The sequence below is a fragment of the Loxodonta africana genome, chromosome 24, assembly GCF_030014295.1.
Source record: "Loxodonta africana isolate mLoxAfr1 chromosome 24, mLoxAfr1.hap2, whole genome shotgun sequence".
Classification (NCBI taxonomy): domain Eukaryota; kingdom Metazoa; phylum Chordata; class Mammalia; order Proboscidea; family Elephantidae; genus Loxodonta; species Loxodonta africana.
This window is the reverse complement of record NC_087365.1, coordinates 272886-295898: the sequence shown is the minus strand read 5'-3', so window position 1 is coordinate 295898 and position 23013 is coordinate 272886. Positions and strand designations below refer to the sequence as shown.

The window sequence follows — 23013 nt, the reverse complement described above, 5'->3', positions numbered from 1 at the left end:
ATACACGAGAATCAAATCGACTACATCTGTGGAAAGAGACTATGGAAAAGCTCAATATCATCAGTCAGAACAAGGCCAGGGGCTGACTGCAGAACAGACCATCAATTGCTCATACGGAAGTTCAAGGTGAAGCTGAAGAAAATAAGTACAAGTCCACAACAGCCAAATTATGACCTTGAGTATATCCCACCTGAATTTGGAGACCATCTCAAGAACAGATTTCATGCACTGAGCACTAATGACTAAAGACCAGATGAGTTGCAGAATGACATCTGTTTTGGTCACCTAGTGCTGCTGTAATAGAAATACCCCAAGTGGATGGCTTTAACAAAGAGAAATTTATTCCCTCACAGTTGAGTGGGCTACAAGTCCAAATTCAGGGAGTCCGCTCCAGGAGAGGCTTTCTCTCTCTGTCGGCTCTGGAGATAGGTTCTGCGATGCATCGGTCTTCCCGTGGTCTGAGAGCATCTCAGCAGGAACCTCAGGTCCAAAGGATGAGGTCTGCTCCCAGCGCTGCTTTCTTGGTGGTATGAGGTCCCCGTGTCTCTCTGCTCACCTCTCTCTTTTATATCTCAAAAGAGATTGGCTTAAGACACTACCTAATCTTGTAGACCTCATCAGTATGACTGCCACCAATGCATCTTATTACATCGCAGTGACAGGATTTACAACACACAGGGCAATCACACCAGAAGATAAAATGGTAGACAATCATTCAAGGGAATCATGACCTCGCCAAGCTGACTAGGGGGACACAATTAAATCCACCACAGCATCAAAGACATCGCACACGAAGAAAGCAAGGTCATTAAAAAGACAGGAAAGAAAGAAAAAACCAAAGTGGATGTCAGAAGAGATTCTGAAACTTGCTCTTGAATGTCAAGTAGCTAAAGCGAATGGAAAGGACAGCTCGAGAAAACAGAGTAGTATAATGACATGCGCAAAGAGCTGGGATTAGAAAACCAAAAGGGAAGGCCACGCTTGGCATTTCTCAAGCTGAAAGAACTGAAGAAAAAACTCAAGCCTCGAGTTGCAATAGTGAAGGATTTTATGAGCAAAATATTAAACAACATGGGAAGCATCAAAACAATATAGGAGGAATACAGAGTCACTGTACCAAAAAGAATTGGTCGATGTTTAATCATTTCAGGAGTGGCATATGATCAAGAACAGATGGTCCTGAAGGAAGAAGTCCAAGCTGCACTGAAGGATTGGCGAAAAACAAGGCTCCAGGAATTGATGGAATATCAACTGAAATGTTTCAACAAACAGATGCAGCGCTGGAGGTGCTCACTCGTCTATGCCAAGAAATATGGAAGACAGCTTCCTGGACGACTGACTGGAAGAGATCCATATTTATGCCTATTCCCAAGAAAGGTGATCCAACTGAATGTGGAAATTATAGAACAATATCATTAGTATCACACTCAGGTAAAATTTTGCTGAAGATCATTCAAAAGTGGTTGCAGCAGTACATCAATAGTGAACTGCCAGAAATTCAAGCCAGATTCAGAAGAGGACTTAGAACCAGGGATATCATTGCTGATATCTGATGGTTCCTGCGGAAAGCAGAGCACAGAAGAAAGATGTTTACCTGTGTTTTACTGACTATGCAAAGGCATTCGACTGTGTGGATCATAACAAATTATGGATAACATTACAAAGAATGGGAATTCCAGAACATTTAATTGTGCTCGTGAGGAATCTGTATATAGGTCAAGTGGCAGTTGTTTGAATAGAACAAGGGGTTACTGCATGGTTTAAAGCAGGAAAGGTGTGTGTCAGGGTTGTATCCTTTCACCATACTTAATCTATATGCAGAGCGAATAATCCAAGAAGCTGGGCTATATGAACAAGAATGGGGCATCAAGATTGGAGGAAGACTCATTAACAACCTTTGTTATGCAGATGACACAACCTTGCTGGCTGAAAGTGAAAAGGACTTAAAGCACTTACTGATGATCAAATACCACAGCCTTCAGTATGGATTGCATCTCAACATAAAGAAAACAAAAATCCTCGCAACTGGACCAATAAGCAACATCACGATAAACAGAGAAAACATTGCATTGCATCGGGCAAATCTGTTGCAAAAGACCTCTTGAAAGTGTTAAAAAGCAAAGACGTCACTTTAAGGACCAAGGTGTGAGTGACTCTAGGGATGGTGTTTTCAATTGCCTCATATGAATGCAAAAGCTGGACAATGAATAAGGAAGACTGAAGAAGAACTGATGCCTTTGAATTATGGTGTTGGCGAAGAATATTGGACTGTCAAAAGAATGAACAAATCTGTCCTGGAAGAAGTACACCCAGAATAAGTGAGGATGACGAGACTCCATTTCACATACTTTGGATATGTTATCAGGAAAGACCAGTCCTGCAGAAGGACGTCATACTTGTTAAAGTAGAGGGCCAGTGAAAAAGAGGAAGATCATCCAGGAGATGAACTGACACAGCGATTGCAACAATGGGCTCAAGCGTAACAACGATCACAGGGATGGCACAGGACCAGGCAGTGTTTTGTTCTGTCGTGCATGGGGACGCTATCAGTCGGAACCGACTCAATGGCACCTAATAACAACAAAAAAAACTCACTATTCCTTCAGCTATAACTCCTAACAGCCCTTCCCCTAGCTCCTGGTAACTACTGATAAGCTTTTGGAAAAGGCTAGTTTTTTTAAATTAATTTTTAGAAACTTTTCAAACCTATCCAAAACAGAAAGAAAAGTGTGAGCCCATGTGCACAGGCACTCAGCTCAGTGATGATGAAGACACTGCCACACTACCTTCATCTACCCCTTTAGTTGTTGCTTACGTATGTGAAAGCAAACCTCAGCTATCTCGTAATTTTACCCCTATGTATTTAGTACGTATTTCTAAAAAATAATGGGCTTTTTTTTCTTTTTAACATACCACCACCCATTACCACACCTAAACATCAACAATAATTTTCCCACTGTTTCAAAATGTCTTTGTACAGTGGTTTGTTTGACTCAGTATCCACACAAAGCCCTCAAGAGTATAGTTGTTATTTCTCTTTGGTCCTTTAATGGAGAACATCTCTCCTGCCCTACCCCACCTACAGGCACTGCTTTGTTTAAGAAATTGGATCAGTTGTTCTGTAGAATGTCCTAGGTTCAGGATTTATCTGTTGGCTTCCTCATAGTGTCATTTAACTTGTTGCTCTATCCCCAATATTTCCTCGCAAACCCAAAGTCTGAGCATCAAAGGCTAGTTTGGATTCAAGTTCAACTTTGTTTTTTTTGGCAAGAATACCAGGAGGCCTTGGTCTGTTTGAGGTTCTAAGACTCATCAGTGGCTTCAGGTTTTGATAATCTTCCTTCTTCAGCCAGCTGGCTTACTGATGCTTCTGTTGCTTAACCAGGGGAAAAACTGTGGGAGAAGAACAATGTTGGGGGTGTCCATAAGGGGACATCAATAGATAAGGTACATTTCTTTTTGTTGTTGCTATTGTTCTTGTTTTTAAATAATATTTTATTGTGTTTTCAAAGAAGGTTTACATAGTTTAGGTTTACATTCAACAATTTCGACACAAGTTATCCAGTGATGTTGGTTACATTCTTCACAATGCTTAAATATTATTATTTCCACTCTGGTTGTTTCATTTCCATTAATCTCCCTTACATTCTTATGTTTGTTTTAAAGTAATTGTTGACTGTTTGGTCTCATACAGGTGCTTTTTTAAAGGAGCACAGTACTTAAGAGTGGTATTCATTATTTTTGAACGGGTTTGTTATTTAGCTACAAGGTGGCCTCAGGGGTTAGTTTTGATTCAAGGTTTGAAGAGTATCTCAGGGCAATAGTCTCAGGGAGTCCTCCAGTCTCAAGCAGTCCAGTAGGTTGTTTTTTTTTTTTTTTTTACTTTTTAGGATTTAAGGTTCTGTTTCATAATTTTCTCTCTTTCTTTCAAGGTCTATCTATTGTGGTCCTGATTAGAATGGTTGGTAGCAGTAGCCAGGTACCATCTAGTTCTTCTGGTCTCAGCGTATATGAGGTCATGGTTCCTGTAGACTATTTGTCCTGTAGACTAGCTTCTTCTTTGAGTCTTTGGTTTCCTTCTTTCTCTCTTGCTCCAGATGAGCAGAGACCAATAACTGCACCTTAGGTGGGTGCTTGTAAGCTTTTAAGACCCCAGATGCTGCTCACTAAACTAGGATGTAGAACATAACTTTATGAACTGTACTATGCCAACTGGCCAAGATGTCCCACGAGACTATGGTCTTAATCCTTCAAACCCAGAAATCCAATCCCACGAAGTGTTAGGTGATGTCTAAGAAGTATCAGGAGCTGTACCCATGTGCTTTATTATACATATGAATATATATGCCTACAAGCATACTACATGCACATGCATACACCTACATATATACACATATACAGATATTCATATACAAACATACATGCTTGCATGTAGATTTTTTGGTTGTTTCAAAATTATTTATGCCATAGGAATTAACAAAGGTCTTTTTTTCTTATGTACTTATGTACTTTTTAGTGACATTGTTTACCTTTGTCAAGCTGTTCCCTTTCCCATCACCAAAAATAACAAGTTTTTACTATCTGAGGGGTGAACCCCTTAGATAGTAACCACAAATGAACATTAGTTTCTGTATATTTACCTATTCCTTCCATTTTATAAACGTGAGAACATACAATATTGTTTTTTTTTTTAATGATTGACTTATTTCGTTCAACATGTCTTCCAGGTTCATCTGTTCTAGGATTTTTTTTCTTTTTTTTTTTCAATTGTGCTTTAAGTGAAAGTTTACAAATCAAGTCAGTCTCTCATACAAAAATTTACATACACTTTGCTATATACTCCTAATTGCTCTCCCCCTAATAAGACAGCCCGCTCCTTCCCTCCTCTCTCCATTTTCAAGTCCATTCAGTCAGCTTCCGGCCCCCTCTGCCCTCTCATCTCCCCTCCAGACGGGAGATGACAACATAGGCTCATGGGTCTTCTTGATCCAAGAAGCCCACTCTTCACCAGTATCTTTTCTATCCCACTGTCCAGTCCAATCCCTGTCTGAAGAGTTGGCTTTGGGAATGGTTCCTGTCTTGGGCTAACAGAAGGTCTGGGGACCATGCCCTTCGGGGTGCTTCTAGTCTCAGTCAGACCATTAAGTTTGGTCTTTTTACAAGAATTTGGGGTCTGCATCCCACTGCTTGGGAACTCTGGTGGCGTAGGGCTTAAGTGCTACCACTGCTAACCGAAAGGTCGGCAGTTCAAATCTGCCAGGTGCAGATTTACTGATATAAATTGACCTCTGACCACTGCTTTTGCTGTGTCCCAAAGGTTCTGATGGTTAGTGTTTTCACTCTCTGGATTCTATGAATTTCTTTATTCCATCCTTAATGTCTTCTATAATCCAGTCTTTTCTGAGCAGGGTATTGTTCAGTTTCCAAGTGTTTGATTTCTTTTCCCTGCTTTTTCTTTTATTGATTTCCACTTTTATGGCTTTATGGTCAGAGAAGATGCTTTGTAATATTTCAATGTTTGAATTCTGCTAAGGCTTGCTTTATGACCTAATATGTGGTCTATTCTAGAGAATGTTCCATGTGCACTAGAAAAGAAAGTCTACTTGGTTGCTGTTGGGTGGAGTGTTCTGTATACGTCTACGAGGTCAAGTTGGTTGACTGTGGCATTTAGATCTTCCGTGTCTTTATTGAGCTTCTTTCTGGATGTCCTGTCTTTCACCAAAAGTGGTGTGTTGAGGTCTACTACTATAATCGTAGAGCTGTCTTTCTCACTTTTCAATGCTGATAGAGTTTATTTTATGTATCCTGCAACCCTTTCATTGGGTGCATAAATATTTAAAATGGTTATACCCTCTTGGCATACTGTCCCTTTAATCATTATATAGTGTCCTTCCTTATCCTTTATGATGGATTTAACTTTAAAGTCTATTTTGTCAGAAATTAATATTGCCACTCCTGCTCTTTTTTGATTGTTGTTTGCTTGATATATCTTCTTCCATCCTTTGAGTTTTAGTTTGTTTGTGTCTCTAAGTCTAAGGCGTGTGTCTTGCAGGCAGCATACGGATGGATCGTGTTTTGTAATCCATTCTGCCACTCTCTGTCTCTTTAGTGACGCATTTAGGTCATTTACACACAGCGTAATTATGGACAAGTGTGAATTTACTGGCATCATTCCGATGGCTTTTTCTGTGTGTTGTGCACAGTTTCTTTCTCCCACTTGATTTTAGGTGCTGATTATCTTTATGTATTCACCTTTCCTCGTATTTGTTGTTGATTTTGTTTCTGCTGAGTCTCTATTTTTTTCTTGTATTTTATTTCAATGTGTAGGATAGTTTGTCTCCTTCGTAGTTATCTTATTATTTACCCCTACTTTTCTAAATTTAAACCTAACTTTTATTTCTTTGTATCACCTTGTCTTCCTCTCCATACGGAAGATCTATGACTACATTTCCTAAAAAAAAAAAAAAATTTCTTAGTCCCTCTTTATTGTTTTAATGTTGTCTTCTTTTACATAATAACATCGCTGTTTCCCTATTTTGAGTGTTTTTTTATCTTGGTTTATTTTTGTGATTTCCCTTTCTGGGTTGACTTCTGATTGCTCTGCCCAGTGTTCTAGTCTTGGGTTGATATCTGATATTATTGATTTTCTAACCAAAGAACTCCCTTTAGTATTTCTTGTAGTTTTGATTTGGTTTTTACGAATTCCCTAAACTTCTGTTTATCTGGAAATGTCCTAATTTCATCTTCATATTTGAGAGAGTTTTGCTGGATATATGATTCTTATCCTACCAATTTTTTCCATCAATGCTTTATATAACTCATCCCATTGCCTTCTTGTGTGCATGGTTTCTGCTGAGTAGTCCGAGCTTATTCTTACTGACTCTCCTTGGTAGGTGACCTTTTGTTTATCCAAAACTGCTCGTAAAATTCTCTCCTTACCTTTGGTTTTGGCAAGTATGTCTTGGTGACTTTCTTTTAAAATCTACCTTATATGGAGTTCAATGAGAAGCTTGGATAGATATCTTGTCATCTTTCATGATATCAAGGGAAATTTTCTGCCAACAAATCTTCAACAATTCTCTCTGTATTTTCTGTTATCCCTCCCTGTTCTGAAACTCCAATTACTCATAGGTTATTTCTCTTGATAGAGTCCCACATGATTCATAAGTTTTCTTCACTTTTTAAATTCTTTTATCTGATTTTTCTTCAAATATATTGGTGGCAAGTGCTGTATCTTCAAGTTCACAAATTCTGCCTTCCACTTGCTCTATTCTGCTCCTCTGACTTTCTATTGAGTTGTTTAATTCTGTAATTTTATTGCTAATCATCTGAATTTCTGATTGCTGTCTGTCTATGGATTTTTCCAGCTTGTTAAATTTTTCATTATGTTCCTGAATAACCTTTTTAATTTCTTCAACTGCTTTATCTGTGTGTTCCTTGGCTTTTTCTGTGTATTGCCTGATTTCCTTCCTGATGTCTTGAAGGGATCTGTATATTAATCTTTTGTATTCTGCATCTGGTAATTACAGGAAGGTGCTTTCATCTAGAAGATCCCTGGATTCTTTGTTTTGAGAGCTTGTTGAGGCGATCATGGTCTGTTTCTTTATGTTACTTGATATTGACTGTTGTCTCCGAGCCATCTATAAGTTATTGTATTAGTTTATTTTATGTTTGCTTACTGTATTGTAGCTTCTTGCTTTGTTTTGTTTTGATATGCCCAAATGGGTTGACTGAGTGAGCTAGCTTGATTATTTTTACCTTTGGAGCTCTCACGTCCTGTCCCCAGATGGCTAGAGCTGTTATCAGGTATATCAGTCTAGGAGTCCATTCACTTTTCTTGTATAAACTCAGCTCAGCTGTCCACATAGCTGATCATCAAGTGTGTGCTACAGGCTCTGTCCTACAGTCGTAGAAGTGCAGGTGTGATTGGTATAGGTTCTGGTATCTCATTGTAGCAGGGGGTCACTCTCTGAACAAGCAAGGGGGCTGAGAATCGTCTCCCAAGTGTCTCTGATGAAAACATGTCCCTGTTCCCCAGAGTGTACAGGTGGGTGGGTTCTGCAGATGGACCATGGGCATGCAATGTTTTCCGTTGTAAGGAATGGGAGGTATCAGTTATCCTTGGACCCCTTTCACGCATGGTGGGGTGACGTGAGTGGACCCACCAGTCCTTAGGCCCCTGATGTGGGTAGGTGAGGACCCTGTTTAACAGGCAAAGCAGTGTCAAATGTCAAACACCCACCTCTCCATCGCACAGCTGAAACAGTTGTAGCCTGCCAACAAGGGCCTGTTCTCCTGAAACAGGTCCACACAGGCCAATGCAGAGGGGAAAGGTACTCAAAGTCCACAGACCATTTATGCCTGGATAGGAGACACTTCTGTCCTGAGCCCCCCGGTTAGTGGAACTGGCAAATTCTTTTCCCCCAGTAGTGAATTTATTCCTTCTCCAGGGGCTGGAAGATGGCTCTAGGTGCTCAACAGGGCCTATCTCAGGCCCAGGGAAATCAACAGATGCTGAAGCGAGCTTAGGGGTGGGGAGGGGGGGCGTGGTAAAATATAAGTTAAGTACTTAGCTTTTGCCAAGAGTGCCATTCTTCTCTGGCTCCGGGGGTGTGAGCAGGCTGTGTGACTGGGTGCTTCTCCCTGAGGAAACTGTGGCCAAACACTAATACCAGCCCGCCGCCACCACTCCCAGGAATGGTGCCCAAGGGCTCCCAGAGATACAGGTCCGGTAACTCCTCTCCGCTTCTGAATCATCTCTTCCTCCCCCTGCCACTCAGTTTGTTTTCTAACCTTGCCTGTGATGTTCAGGGCTCCTAGCTTGTCATAAATATACTTGTTTCACTTGTTTTTTCGGGTCTTTGTTGTAAAAGCATTCGCTGGAAGCATCTGTCTATTCCGCCATCTTGGTCCTGCCTCCCTCTTTCTCTTTTTTAGTGAACATCCATGGCATTAAGGTTGACTCTACTTTGAGGAGGCAGCTCTTCCCCAGTAGTATTTTGAGTGCCTTCCAACCGGAGGGGCTCATCTTCCAGCATTGTATCAGAAAACATTGCATTGCAATTCATAAGGTTTTCTTCAGTGGCCATTTTTTTTAGCAGTACATCACCAAGTCCTTCTTCCTAGTCTGTCTTATTCTGGAAGCTCCGCTGAAACCTGTCCACCATAGGTGACCCTGCTGGTATTTGAAATACTGGTGGCATAGATTCCAGCATCACAGCAATATGCAAGCTGCCACAGTATGACAAACTGACAGACTTTAAATGTCTGTAATTTCTAAATAAAAACTTAAAAATAATCCTGACACTGGGATTTATTTCTCTGGGCTGCCAGAAGAGGTCGAATAAATAATTTATTAGGTTTAACCTGAGTGTTTGTGTACTCACCGTCAGTGCTATCCCAGATTGGAAAGGTTTCTAATCAAGGCTGGGGGAAATCAATTTTAAAAACAACCCGAAACATGTTTTCCAGGTAGAGAGCACTGAAACTGGTCCATGAGTAACCTCCTCCCACTCACCCCTCCTTCTGCTAGCCTAGACTGAAAATCTGATTAAATTAAAAATGAGAGTTTGACCAGCTCTTCTGCTTTGACAAGAAGCACAAATGGAAGCTTGGTGAGGTAAAAGTTGAACAAGAAATGGCCCTAGTACTCAAGGACCACAATCTAGAGGTGCTCAGCTACAACTGTTAATTTTTTATTTCGGCAGAAATGCAAGGCACAACTCTGATCTTTCCCTTTCCAAGCCAAGTTTCTGCCACTTTCCACCCTCTGCAAAACACCAGTAAGGAGGATCATTAACACAGCCACCCTCTTACAGGGAAAAGCCCAGAAAAGCAGTGAAGCTGTTGGAAGGGCGGAAGAATGCAGGCCAGCACTACATACTTCCTCAGAGTCATCTGCAAGCCTGGTCTGAGCCATAATGGGTAGCCCTGAGTGTCAGACGCCCACATTTGGCCCTGGGCACTAAGAGTCACAGTTGGATATGATGGGGCTCTGTGACCAGAATCTTTCTGGAGTGGCCTTATAGGCTTCCTCCAAGGAGACACATCAGCTCCAGACCCACAGTCGGCAGCCACTTCCCCTTGTTACCCAACCTGAGGACTGTGGCCAAGGCCCTTAAGTCTGAGTGGGATGGTGGGGCAGGCAGGAAGGCTGCACTGTGACTTCCCAGGCTGGCCGTGAGGTGAGACAATGTCAGCCATGAGTGTGAGGCCACATGTGCCTGAGCCCTGAGCCTCCCCGGGAGAAGTCTGACTAACCTGGAGGCCCTGTGCATGAGGACACCAGACATATGGAGTGGGCCCACAGGCAGGCAGTGTTTGTCCCAAGTCCTCCCAGCACCGTTTGATGACTCCTGCCAGCTGTCAATCATCACCCAACATCCAGTCTCTCAGCAGAGGCAACAGACATTGTGGAGCAGACTGGAACCCCTTGAAAGCCTTCTTGTGTCTCAACATCTTCTGCAAATTGTTCTCCACCACTCCCGCCCCCACTTTTAAGAGAAGTTACACAGCAGCATCTTTCAAAACTTGGGTTCAGTCGTCACAAAGACCTGGGTGACCCACTGACCCCTCCTCTCACTCCCATCCTTTGTTGAATTCTTTTTTCAGTTTTGCAAGCGTCTGATAATTTAGCAGTTAATTCTACACCATCTTATATTTTTTACCACTTTCCTCCACAAGTGCTGGTCTTGTCTCAATCTGACTTAAGGATTCTTGAGCAATATTTGTTTACCATTTTATATTAAAGAGCAATATTTGTTTACCATTTTATATTATATGGAAATGCAAGAAAATTAAAAAGAAAAAAGTCTTCCTTCCCCTCAAATCCTTTGTTTCCCTTAAGAGCTGCAAATACTTTTTTTTTTTTTAATTTCTACCATTTTATTCAAAGTTGTGCTAACAGAAATATGCAGGAAATACATTCATCTCATTTTCTGCTGTATGAGTGAGCAAATTAAACAGGTTTACAAAGTTGCTCACATAAATTTGTTAACCTCTTTACTACAGCACATCTTTCTATACCCCCAGTGTGATCCATACCTGACATACAGTATGCACTTATTTTTAAACAAAAAGTAATTTGGGAACATAAAACTGAAATTATTTCTTCATTTTTAAATATAGCAACTTCAAAACCAAAGTAAATAAAAAATTCTTTTGACCTTTATGCAATCCTGAGATCAACTTGGTTGTTTATTAAAACATCGAACAGCCTGCTTAAAAGCTGTTTGTAGATACAATTCTATGCTTGAATACTGATTTCCTTGTAATCTTTTTGGCCCATTGTTTCGTTTTGTTCTGCCCTATCTTCTCATCAGACTATTGTAAACCAGGCCCTCGACTTCATTTACAGTGATTACAATTTTAAGAGTATGTAGGGCACTCAATAACTATTTATTTGCTCGCTGAATCTTTGACAGTGCCCAGCACATGGTGGGACGTGCTGTGAATACAGCAGATACTCAGTAAACATATACTGAATACACTGAAGCGTAGTACGAAGTACGAAAGCACTGGCCTCTCTTTCCCCTACCCTACTTTTGTTGTCGTTGTTAGTTGCCGTCCAGTAGATTCTGACTCATGGTGGTCCCGTGTATAGAGTAGAACTGCTCTATAGGGCTTTCACGTCTGTGACCTTCCAGAAACAGATTGCCAGGCCTGTCTCATAGGCGCCTCTGGGTGGGTTCACACAACCAAACTTTGGGTTAGCAGTTGAGTGTTTAAACATTTGTGCCACCTAGGGACTCCAGTCTACTTTTAGGAAAATAAATATATGCGTATTTTTAACACTATCAGACAATATGAGGTGAGAGTCTCTAATCTGAATTGAGTGTAATATGGGGTGACTAGTTAATGCTAATGTTCTCTGTAACTTTCAGTCCATAACTACTGATGCACTGTTTTCCCTGTCTATGTTACAGCTTCCCGTTGCCTTCAGACTTGCTCCTAAAATCCTTGGCTTATCTATTCCCACCCTGGAACACTCACTCCAGCCATATGGACTTCTTTCAATTCCTCCATCTTGTCTCAGGCATTCTGCACATCTCTTTCCAGCCCCATCACCTTGATTGAGTAACACCTACTCATTTGTCAGGTCTCCTCTTAAACACCACTTCTCTCAGGAGGTCTTTTTTTGATCCACTAGAATAGATCAGGTGCCACTAGGTGCTTCCACGGAGTCCTTGGGTTGTGTGAATGGTTCACAGGCTCAGCTGTTAACTGAAAGGCTGATGGTTCAAGTCTACCCAGAGGCGCCCTGGAAGAAGTCTCAGTGATCTACCTCTGAAAAATCAGCCATGGAAAACCCTATGAAACACAGTTCCGCTCTGACACACACGAGGTCACCATAAGTCGGGATCAACTTGATGGCAGCTAGTTACGTGCTTCTACGGCACCCTGTACCGGATCAAACCACATCTCTTACAATACTAATTGTATAATATAATTTCTACCTTCTCTCTGATCCATACGCTTTGTGAAGACAGGGAATTTTCTATCTTGTACACCTCCCTATTTCTAGCAGCCATGCTCAGTTTACAGCTAAACCAAAAAACGAAATTCGTTGCCATAAGATCGATTACGACTCATAGTGACCCCATAGAACAGAACAGAACTGTCTAATAGGGCCTCCAAGGAGTGACTGTTGGATCAGCCTGAGCTCTTAACCACTGTGCCACCAGGGCTCCAGCTTACAACTACTTAACTAAATTTAACAAACTCATCATATCACAGTTTATAAAATTAAGAGACTCTTACACTATTATATGTTGAGGACAGATATTCCAGTGCTTCTAAAGATGATTGCTGTCTCTGTAACGTGGCTAAAAAGACCAACATTCAAACAACAGTCTTTCACACAAAGTCCTTGGGTGTGAAGTTGGAGCTGCTTACTGGTTAAAGAGGCTGGGTCTCCAGCTCTGCCTCTTGGGAAAACACAGGCCCAGCTTCAGCTTATTGACCTCAGTAGGCCACGGGATACTGCTGTTTATTGTTTCCCCAGCAGTCCGTGAAAGAGAGTATCATTTCTGTTATTGAAATTATACCTTGACACCAACAGATTTGAAATGTGCATTTGTGGATTGCTATTATTCTCATTTAAAATCTAATTGAGGTCAGTCAAAACCGAGACCAAAATCACTATCTATTATTTATAATTTATATCCAACATCAAAAAAGATAAAGGTAATTTAGGGTAATACACATTTGAAACATGCTATTTAAATCAAATATTAAAAAGAGAAAAGAGAGGCAGAGCCAAGATGGCAGAATAAATAGATGCTTCCGGCGAGCCCTCTTTACAACAAAGACCCGAAAAAACAAGTGAAACAAGTATATTTATGACAAGCTAGGAGCCATGAGCATCAAAAGCAAGCTTAGAAAATGAACTGAGGGGCAGAGGGAGGAAGAGACGGTTCGGAAGCACAGAGGAGTTACAGGACCTGAATTGCGGAGAGCCCACAGGCACCATTTTCGGAGCAGTGGCAGTGGACTGGTACTAGCATTCAGCCACAGTTTCCTCAGGGGGAAGCAGCCAGCCACACAGCCTACTCACACCTCCGGAACCAAAAAAGAACAGCGCTCTCGGCAAAAACTAAGTACTTGCATATATTTTAACGTGCCCCCCCCCCCACCACCCCCAAGCCAGCTTCAGTGGCTGAACTCCCTGGGCATGAGATAGGCACTGCTAAGAGCCTGGAGCCATCCTCCCAGCCTTGGAGAAACAAAAAACTTGATTTGGGGGAAAGGATAATTTGCCAGCTCCACCGACCGGGGGAGCTCAGGACAGAAGCGGCTCCTGTCCAGGGATAAACTGTCTGTGGACTTTAAGCACCTGTTCCCTCTGCATGGATCTGTGTGGGCCTATTTTAGGAGAATAGGCCCTTGTTGGCAGCCTCCAACCATTTCAGCTGTGCAGTGGAGAGGCGGGTGTTTGATGGTTGACATTGCTTTGCCTATTAAACAGGGTCCTCACCTACCCATGTCAGGGGCCTAAGGACTGGTAGCTCCACTCAGGTCACCCAGCCACCCACGACAGGGGTCCAAGGATAACTGGTACCTCCCAGTCCTTGCAACCAAAAACATTGCATGCCCATGGTCTGTCTGCAAAACCCACCCACCTGCACGCTCTAGGGAACAGGGATGTGCTTTCCTCAGAGACACTTGGGGGTCGGTTCTGAGCCCCCTGCCTTGTTCAGAGCATGACCCACTGCTGCAATCAGATACCAGTACATACACCAATCACCCCTGCCCCCTAAGACTGTAGGACAGAGCCTGTACCACACACTTGATAATCAGCTACCTGGACACCTGAGCTGAATTCATACAAGAAAAGTGAATGGACTCCAAGACTGATAAACCTGATAACAGCTCTAGCCACTGGGGGACAGGACGTGAGAGCTCCAAAGGTAAAAATAATCAAGGTAGCTCACTCAAGCAACCCATTTAGGCATATCAAAACAATACAAAGCACGAAATTATGACACGGTAAGCAAACATAAACTAATATAATAACTTACAGATGGCTTGGAGACAACAGTCAATATCAAGTAACATAAAGAAACAGACCATGATCACCTCGACAAGATCTCAAAACAAAGAATCCAGGGATCTTTTAGATGAAAGTGCATTCCTGGAATTACCAGAGGCAGAATACAAAAGTTTAATATACAGAACCCTTCAAGACATCAGGAAGGAAATGAGGCAATACACAGAAAAAGCCAAGGAACACACAGATAAAGCAGTTGAAGGAATTAGAAAGATTATTCAGGAACATAATGAAAAATTTAACAAGCTGGAAAAATCCATAGACAGACAGCAATCAGAAATTCAGAAGATTAACAATAAACTATAGAAGTAGACAACTCAACAGAAAGTCAGAGGAGCAGAACTGAACAAGTAGAAGCCAGTATTTCTGAACTTGAAGATAAATCACTTGGCACTAATATATTTGAAGAAAAGCCAGATATAAGAATTAAAAAAATGAAGAAACCTTAAGAATCCTGTGGGACTTTAACCTACGAGTGACTGGAGTACCAAAACAGGGAAGATAACAGAAAATACAGAGAGAATTGTTGAAGATTTGTTGGCAGAAAACTTTGCTTGATATCGTGAAAGATGAGCAGATATCTATCCAAGATGCTCACTGAACTTCACATAAGGTAGATGTTAAAAGATAAGTCACCAAGACATATTATAATCAAACTTGTCAAAACCAAAGATAAGGAGAGAATTTTAAGAGCAGCTAGGGATAAACGAAAAGTCACCTACAAAGGAGAGCCAATAAGAACAAGCTCAGACTACTCGGCAGAAACCATGCAGGAAAGAAGGCAATGGGATGACATATTTAAAAACTTGAAGGAAAAAACTGCCTGCCAAGAATCATATATCCAGCAAACCTGTCTCTTAAATATGAAAGTGAAATTAAGACGTTTCCAGATAAACAGATAAACAGAAGTTTAGAGAATTCGTAAAAACCAAACCAAAACTACAAGAAATACTAAAGGGAGTTCTTTGGTTAGAAAATCAATAATATCAGGTATCAACCCAAGACTAGAACACTGGGCAGAGCAATCAGAAGTCAGCCCAGACAGGGAAAACAAGAAAAAAATGCTCAAAACCGGGTAAATGCAATGTTGTTATGTAAAAGAAGACAACATTAAAACAATAAAGAGGGACTAAGAAATGTAGTCATAGATCTTCCACATGGAGAGGAAAATACAGCGATACAAAGAAATAAAAGTTAGGTTTAAATTTAGAAATATAGGTGTAAATAATAGGGTAACCACAAAGGAGACCAACTATCCTATACATCAAGTTAAAATACAAGAAAAAAATAAAGACTCAGAAGAAGCAAAAACAACAACAACGAAACTGAGTAATGGACAGTATATAATCTACTCAGCACATAAAATTAAGTGGGAAAAATAAACTATCAACAACACCCAAAAAAAAGACATCAAAGTGATAGCACTAAATTCATACCTATCCATAATTATGGTGAATGTAAATGGACTAAACGCAAAATAAGGAGACACACAGTGGCAGAATGGATTAAAAAACATGATTTGTCTGTATGCTGCCTACAAGAGACACACCTTAGACTTAGAGACACAAACAAACTAAAACTCAAAGGATGGGAAAAATATATCAAGCAAACAACAACCAAAAAGAGCAGGAATGGCAATATTAATTTCTAACAAAATAGACTTTAAAGTTAAATCCATCATAAAGGATAAGGAAGGACACTATAAAATGATTAAAGGGACAATATGCCAAGAGGATATAACCATATTAAATATTTATGCACCCAATGACAGGGCTGCAAGATACATAAAACAAACTCTATCAGCATTGAAAAGTGAGATAGACAGGTCTACAATAATAGTAGAAGACTTCAACACACCACTTTCGGTGAAGGACAGGACATCCAGAAAGAAGCTCAAAAAGACACGGAAGATCTAAATGCCACAATCAACCAATTTGACCTCGTAGACATATACAGAACACTTCACCCAACAGCAACCAAGTAGACTTTCTTTTCTAGTGCACATGGAACATTCTCTAGAATAGACCACATATTAGGTCATAAAGCAAGCCTTAATCAACAAAAGAAAAAGCAGGGAAAAGAAATCAAACACTTAGAAACTGAACAATACTCTGTTCACAAAATACAGGATTATAGAAGACATTAAGGATGGAATAAAGAAATTCATAGAATCCAATGAGAACGAAAACACTTCCTATCAGAACCTTTGGGACACAGTGAAAGCAGTGCTCAGACGTCAATTTATATTAATAAATGCACATATCCAAAAAGAAGAAAGGGCCAAAATCAAAGAATTATCCCTACAGCTTGAACAAATAGAGCAACAAAGGGAAACCCTCAGGCACCAGAAGAAAACAAATAATAAAAATTAGAGCAGAACTAAATGAAATAGAAAACAGAAAAACAATTGAATGAATTAACATGACCAAAAGCTGGTTCTTCAAAAAAGTCAACAAAATTGATAAAACGTTGGCCAAACTGGCAAAACAAAAACAGGAGAGGAAGCAAATAACCCAAACAAGAAATGAGATGGGCGATATTACAACAGATCAACTAAAATTAAAAGAATCATGTCAGATTACTATGAAAAATTGTATTCTAACAAATTTGAAAACATAGAAGAAATGGATGATTTCCTAGAAACAAACACACTACCTACCTAAACTGAAACAAACAGAAGTAGAACAACTAAATAGACCCATAACAAAAGAAGAGACTGAAAAGGTAATAAAAAATCTCCCAACAACAAAAAAAAGCCCTGGCCCTGATGGCTTCACTACAGAGTTCTACCAAACTTTCAGAGAAGGGTTAACACTACTACTACTAAAGGTATTTCAGAGCATAAAAAAGGATGGAATACTGAACTCATTCTATGAAGCCACTATATCCCTAATACCAAAACCAGGTAAAGACAACACAAAAAAAGAAAATTGCAGACCTATATCCCTCATGAACTTAGATACAAAAATCCTCAACCAAATTCCAGTCAATAGAATTCAACAACATATCAAAAAAATAATTCACCATGACCAAGGGGGATTCATACTAGGTATGCAGGGATGGTTCGGTATTAGAAAAACAATTAATGTAATTCATCACATAAATAAACAAAAGAATCACATGATTTTATCAATTGATACAGAACAGGCATTTGACAAAGTTCAACACCCATTCATGATAAAAACTCTCAGCAAAATAAGAATAGAAGAAAAATTCCTCAACATAATAAAGGGCATTTATACAAAGCCAACAGTCATCATCACCCGAAATGGAGAGAGCCTGAAAACATTCCCCTTGAGATCGAGAACCAGACAAGGATGCCCTTTATCACCGCTCTTATTCAACATTGTGTTGGAGGTCCTAGCCAGAGGAATTAGGCAAGATAAAGAAAAAAAGGGCATCCAGATTGGCAAGGAAGAAATAAAATTATCTCCATTTGCAGATGACATGATCTTATACACAGAAAACCGTAAGGAATCCTCAAGAAAACTACTGAAACTAATAGAAGAGTTCAGCAGAGGATCAGGATACAAGATAAACATACAAAAACCAGTTGGATTCCTCTACACCAACAAAAAGAACACCGAAGACGAAATCACCAAATCAATAGCATTTACAGTAGCCCCCAAGAAGAAAAAATACTTTGGACAAATCTTAACAGAGATAGATGTAAAAGACTTATACAAAGAAAACTACAATATACTTCTTCAAGAAGCCAAGAGACCTACATAAGTGGAAAAACATACCTTGCTCATGGATAAGAAGAACTAACATCATAAAAATGTCTATTCTACCAAAAGTCATCTATACATTTAATGCAATTCTGATCCAAATTCCAACGACATTCTTTAATGAGATGGAGAAACAAATCACCAACTTCATATGGAAGGGAAAGAGGCCTCAGATAAGTAAAGCATTACTGAAAAAGAAGAACAAAGTGGGAGGCCTTACTCTACCTGATTTTAGAACCTATTATACTGCCGCAGTAGTCTAAACAGCCTGGTACTGGTGCAACAACAGATACATAGACCAATGGAACAGAATTGAGAATCCAGACATAAATCTATCCACATATGAGCAGCTGATACTTGACAAAGGCCCCAAAACAGTTAAATGGGGGAAAAGACATTCTTTTTAACAAATGGTGCTGGCATAACTGGATATCCATCTGCAAAAAAATGAAACAAGACTCATACCTCACTCCATGCAAAAAAACGAACTCAAAATGGATCAAAGACCTAAATATAAAACCTAAAATGATAAAGATCATAGAAAAAAATATAGGGACGATGTTAGGAGCCCTAATGCATGGCATAAACAGTATACAAAACATTACAAAGAACGCAGAAGAAAAACTAGATAACTGGGAGCTCCTAAAAATCAAACACCTATGCTCATCCAAAGACTTAATCAAAAGAGTAAAAAGACTACCTACAAACTGGGAAAAAGTTTTTAGCTATGACATTTCCGATCATCGCCTGATCTCTAAAATCTACATGATACTGCGAAAACTCAACTGCAAAAAGACAAATAACCCAATTAAAAAACGGGCAAAAATACGAGCAGACACTTCACTAAAGAAGACATTCAGGTAGCTAACAGATACACGAGGAAATGCTCACGATTATTAGCCATTAGAGAAATGCAAATTAAAACTACATGAGATTCCATCTCACTCCAATAAGGCTGGCATTAATCTAAAAAACAGAAAACAATAAATGCTGGAGAGGCTGTGGAGGGATTGGAACACTTATACACTGCTGCTGGGAATGTAAAATGATCCAACCACTTTGGAAATCGATTTGGCTCTTCCTTAAAAAATGAGAAATAGAACTACCATATGATCCAGCAATCCCACTCTTGGAATATATCCTAGAGAAATAAGAGCCTTTACACGAACAGATACATGCACACCCATGTTTACTGCAACACTGTTTACAACAGCAAAAAGATGGAAGCAACCAAGGTGCCCATCAACTGATGAATAGATAAATATGGTATATTCACACAATGGAATATTACGCATTGATAAAGAACAGTGATGAATCCGTGAAACATTTTATAACATGGAGGAATCTGGAGGGCATTATGCTGAGTGAAATTAGTCCCTCGCAAAATTAGAAATGTTGTGTAAGACCACTATTATAAGAACTCAAGAAATAGTTTAAACAGAGAGGAAAATATTCTTTGATAGTTACGAGAGGGGGGAGGGAGGGATAGTAGAAGAGGGGTATCCACTAATTAGATGGTAGATAAGAACTACTTTAGGTGACGAGAAAGACAACACACAATACAGGAGAGGTCAGCACAACTGAACTAAACAAAAAGCAAAGAAGTTTCTGGGATAAACTGAATGCTTCGAAATCCAGCATAGCAGGGGCAGGGGTTTGGAGGCCATGGTTTCAGGGGACATCTAAGTCAACTGGCATAATAAAATCTATTAAGAAAACTTTCTGCATTCCACCTTGGAGGGAGGTGTCTGGGGTCTTAAATGCTAGCAAGCAGCCATTTAAGATGCATCAATTGGTCTCGACCCACCTGGATCAAAGGAGAATGAAGAACACCAAGGACACAAGGCGATTAGGAGCCCAAGAGACAGAAAGGGCCACATGAACCAGCGACTACATCATCCTAGACCAGAAGAACTAGATGGTGCCCGGCCACAACCGATGACTGCCCTGACAGGGAACACAACAGAGAACCCCTGAGGGAGCAGGAGAGCAGTGGGATGCAGACCCCAAATTCTCATAAAAAGACCAGACTTAATGGTCTGACTGAGACTAGAAGGACCCCAGTGGTCATGGCCCCCAGACCTTCTGTTGGCCCAGGACAAGAACCATTCCCAAAGCCAACTCTTCAGACAGGGATTGAAGTGGACAATGGGTTGGAGAGGGATGCTGGTGAGGACTGAGCTTCTTGGATCAGGTGGACACTTGAGACTATGTTGGCATCTACTGCCTGGAGGGGAGATGAGAGGGTAGAGGGGATTAGAAGCCAGTGAAATGGACACAAAAAGAGAGTAGAGGGATGGATCGGGCTGTCTTATTAGGGAGAAAGCAACTGGGGGTATGTAGCAAGGTATATATAAGTTTTCGCGTGAGAGACTGACTTGATTTGTAAACTTTCACTTAATGCACAATAAAAAAAAAAATTCCAATACATCATTAAGATTAATTCAAAAAAAAAAAAAAAAAAGGTGAAAAGATCAGATGCTGTCAGAGAAGAGGGAAGGTGGTAAACCAGGACATCTGATCACTGAAGCCGTCTACAGAGTAGCCATCAGGGGTTTAAGCATGTGAAACGTAGGGTAAATGGGACATTTTCTATGGGCCCATGATCCAGTGTTCCCTTCCTCTAATTTTTTTTCTCTTTTTCTTGTAGGTGTACAAATACGTCTTTTTAGGCATCAAAAGGAAGAGGGAGAACGAATTTCTAGTTGTTTCTAGTAGGACAATACAGAAGGGTTGGTATTTCTTCTTAGGTTCCAATCCTTCTGTATCGTTCCACTAGGAAACAGCTATGAATTCTTTTATTCATTTCTTGGTTCAGTTTTTAGAATACACTCAAAAGCTGAATCATAGGAAGGAATGATTAAACATAATGGAAGCTCAGTCACACCTACTTGGTAATGACAACCCACAGCCTAGCCAATGCACCACAGTGATCAGTGCTGAGGATAGGCTTCCTCCAAAAGCCTGTGCCCACAATGGATGCTGGTGCACATCAATCGGTTGGGTTATGGGAGCCACCAAGGACTTCGTACATGTGGTTTCCGTTGAAGATTTTATTTGCCTTCTTTCAAAAGCACAAGAAGAGAAAACCGTGTAGGTTCTCTGCCTTACCCAATTTAATGTATTAAGTCATTTGATCTAACAACTGCTTGGGTCCAGGCAGCAACAACTCTTAACAGTCTTTTTTCATATTTTTCTAAAATGTGCCTATAGCCACTCAAGCATATGCAGGCATATTATCACCCCAGAAAGGTAGCAACAATTTAATATCCTACTCATGGCCATGCACCTAGCTTTCGTTCTCAAAACACCGTATCTTGCAGACGGTGCCACCACAACACAAGCAGATGTGCCATCCTTCATCCACAGCTGAGCAGCATTCCGATGCTGGATGCACTGTGACCAATTTCAGTATCCCCATGGGGGCCGTCAAGTTGTCACGCTAAGGCTATCGAGGTCCAGGACCACACCTTATGGTCTACTTGCGACGCAGACAGAACCTTGGTGGTGCTGAGACCAAAAGGGCCGCTGACTGCTGCTTCTCAAGTGGGACGAGGCTGCGTCCAGCCTGGGTACATTGGAACCAGCGCAGGAGCCCTGAGCCCAAAGCAAGGACTTCTGGTTGGGCCTAATGACATGCCTGCTGGCTGGTCCACACTGGTGCTCATGGACCATGGCTGTGGCTCGGCTACAAGCATCTGACCTCTGTGGATGCAGAGGCCTGAGCTGTGACTTTACAACTATAACAGTGGCATGCTGACCACTCCTGGAAGAGAGGTTGACCTGGGACAGCACCCGTACTCTCCCAAGAAATTATGTTCGTGGCCGACACACTGCTGACAACCCAGCTCCTGGAGCTTTTGAAGTGCCAAGCATGAGGCCATGGTCTTACCTTGTGCTTCAAATAACTCGCTCTGAGGCTCTCTGGCACTGTCAGCTTCTTCATCTGACTTGAAACTCTGTAGAAAAATGTTAAAAGGATATAAATCCCCTGGAGAATATTTAAGGAGTATGAAGAAAAAACAGATCGGTATTTGTTGGGTGAGACAGGAGTGGCTGTGGAAGAGAACCAACAGCTTGGTGCCAAAGGCAAGACAGTCTAGATTCAAATCTGAAGAGTGAAAACCTCAGATCCTAAAGAGCCTCTCTCCGCCTTTGGCAAGGAAGCTGCAGGACGCCAAGCAGACACAGCCGGCAGCACCGGCAGCTCCGAGTGTGGCTGCAGGGGCCACGCTGTGAGGCTCGGGCACAAGCACGTGTTTGCACTCCTTGAAAATGGAGACTCCTTGCACGTCTTGTTTCGCACACTTAGGGTTCCTCAATGTAACCCAAAGATCATCAGTACTTCAAATTAAAAACAATGTATTATCTGAGTGCAAAAAAAAAAAAAAACCTCTTCAGGTGCTGGCTCCAGACCCTGATAACTGAACTTCAGTTAACATTTCCTGTCACAATCTTGAAAACATGCCTTGCAACATCATGGTCTCTCAGCATTCTGCCCTTTACCAACAGTATCAGCTCGGCAAACAGGCAGGAGGGTGGAGTGGGCCTCTCTGTCCCTGTGAAGAGCTCCACAAATGGCACAGTGCTCAGCAAGTACCCAGCACACCTAGCCAACGGTCTTGGCAGGCTCACACCCAGGAGAGGAGATGGGGACATCAAGAAACACGTGACTTAAGTCTATCTCATGCTTCAGTGACCGAGTCAGCAGCCACAAAGTTAAAGTTTGCCATT

General features: G+C 41.0%; 1 protein-coding gene across 10 annotated transcripts in view; it reads right to left on the bottom strand.

Moving 5' to 3' along the window:
• The window catches only part of NINL (ninein like), a 245308-nt gene that overhangs the window by 94556 nt on the left and 127739 nt on the right, over nucleotides 1-23013 (bottom strand). For all 10 annotated transcript variants that reach the window (XR_002786145.2, XR_002786144.2, XR_010319179.1 and 7 more), the window contains one exon: nucleotides 22172-22238. Coding sequence is in view for 7 of the 10 variants with exons in the window: in XM_064275676.1 (XP_064131746.1) it covers nucleotides 22172-22238 (67 nt within the window). In the remaining 3 variants the exon portion in view is untranslated. The remainder of the gene's footprint in view (nucleotides 1-22171; nucleotides 22239-23013) is intronic.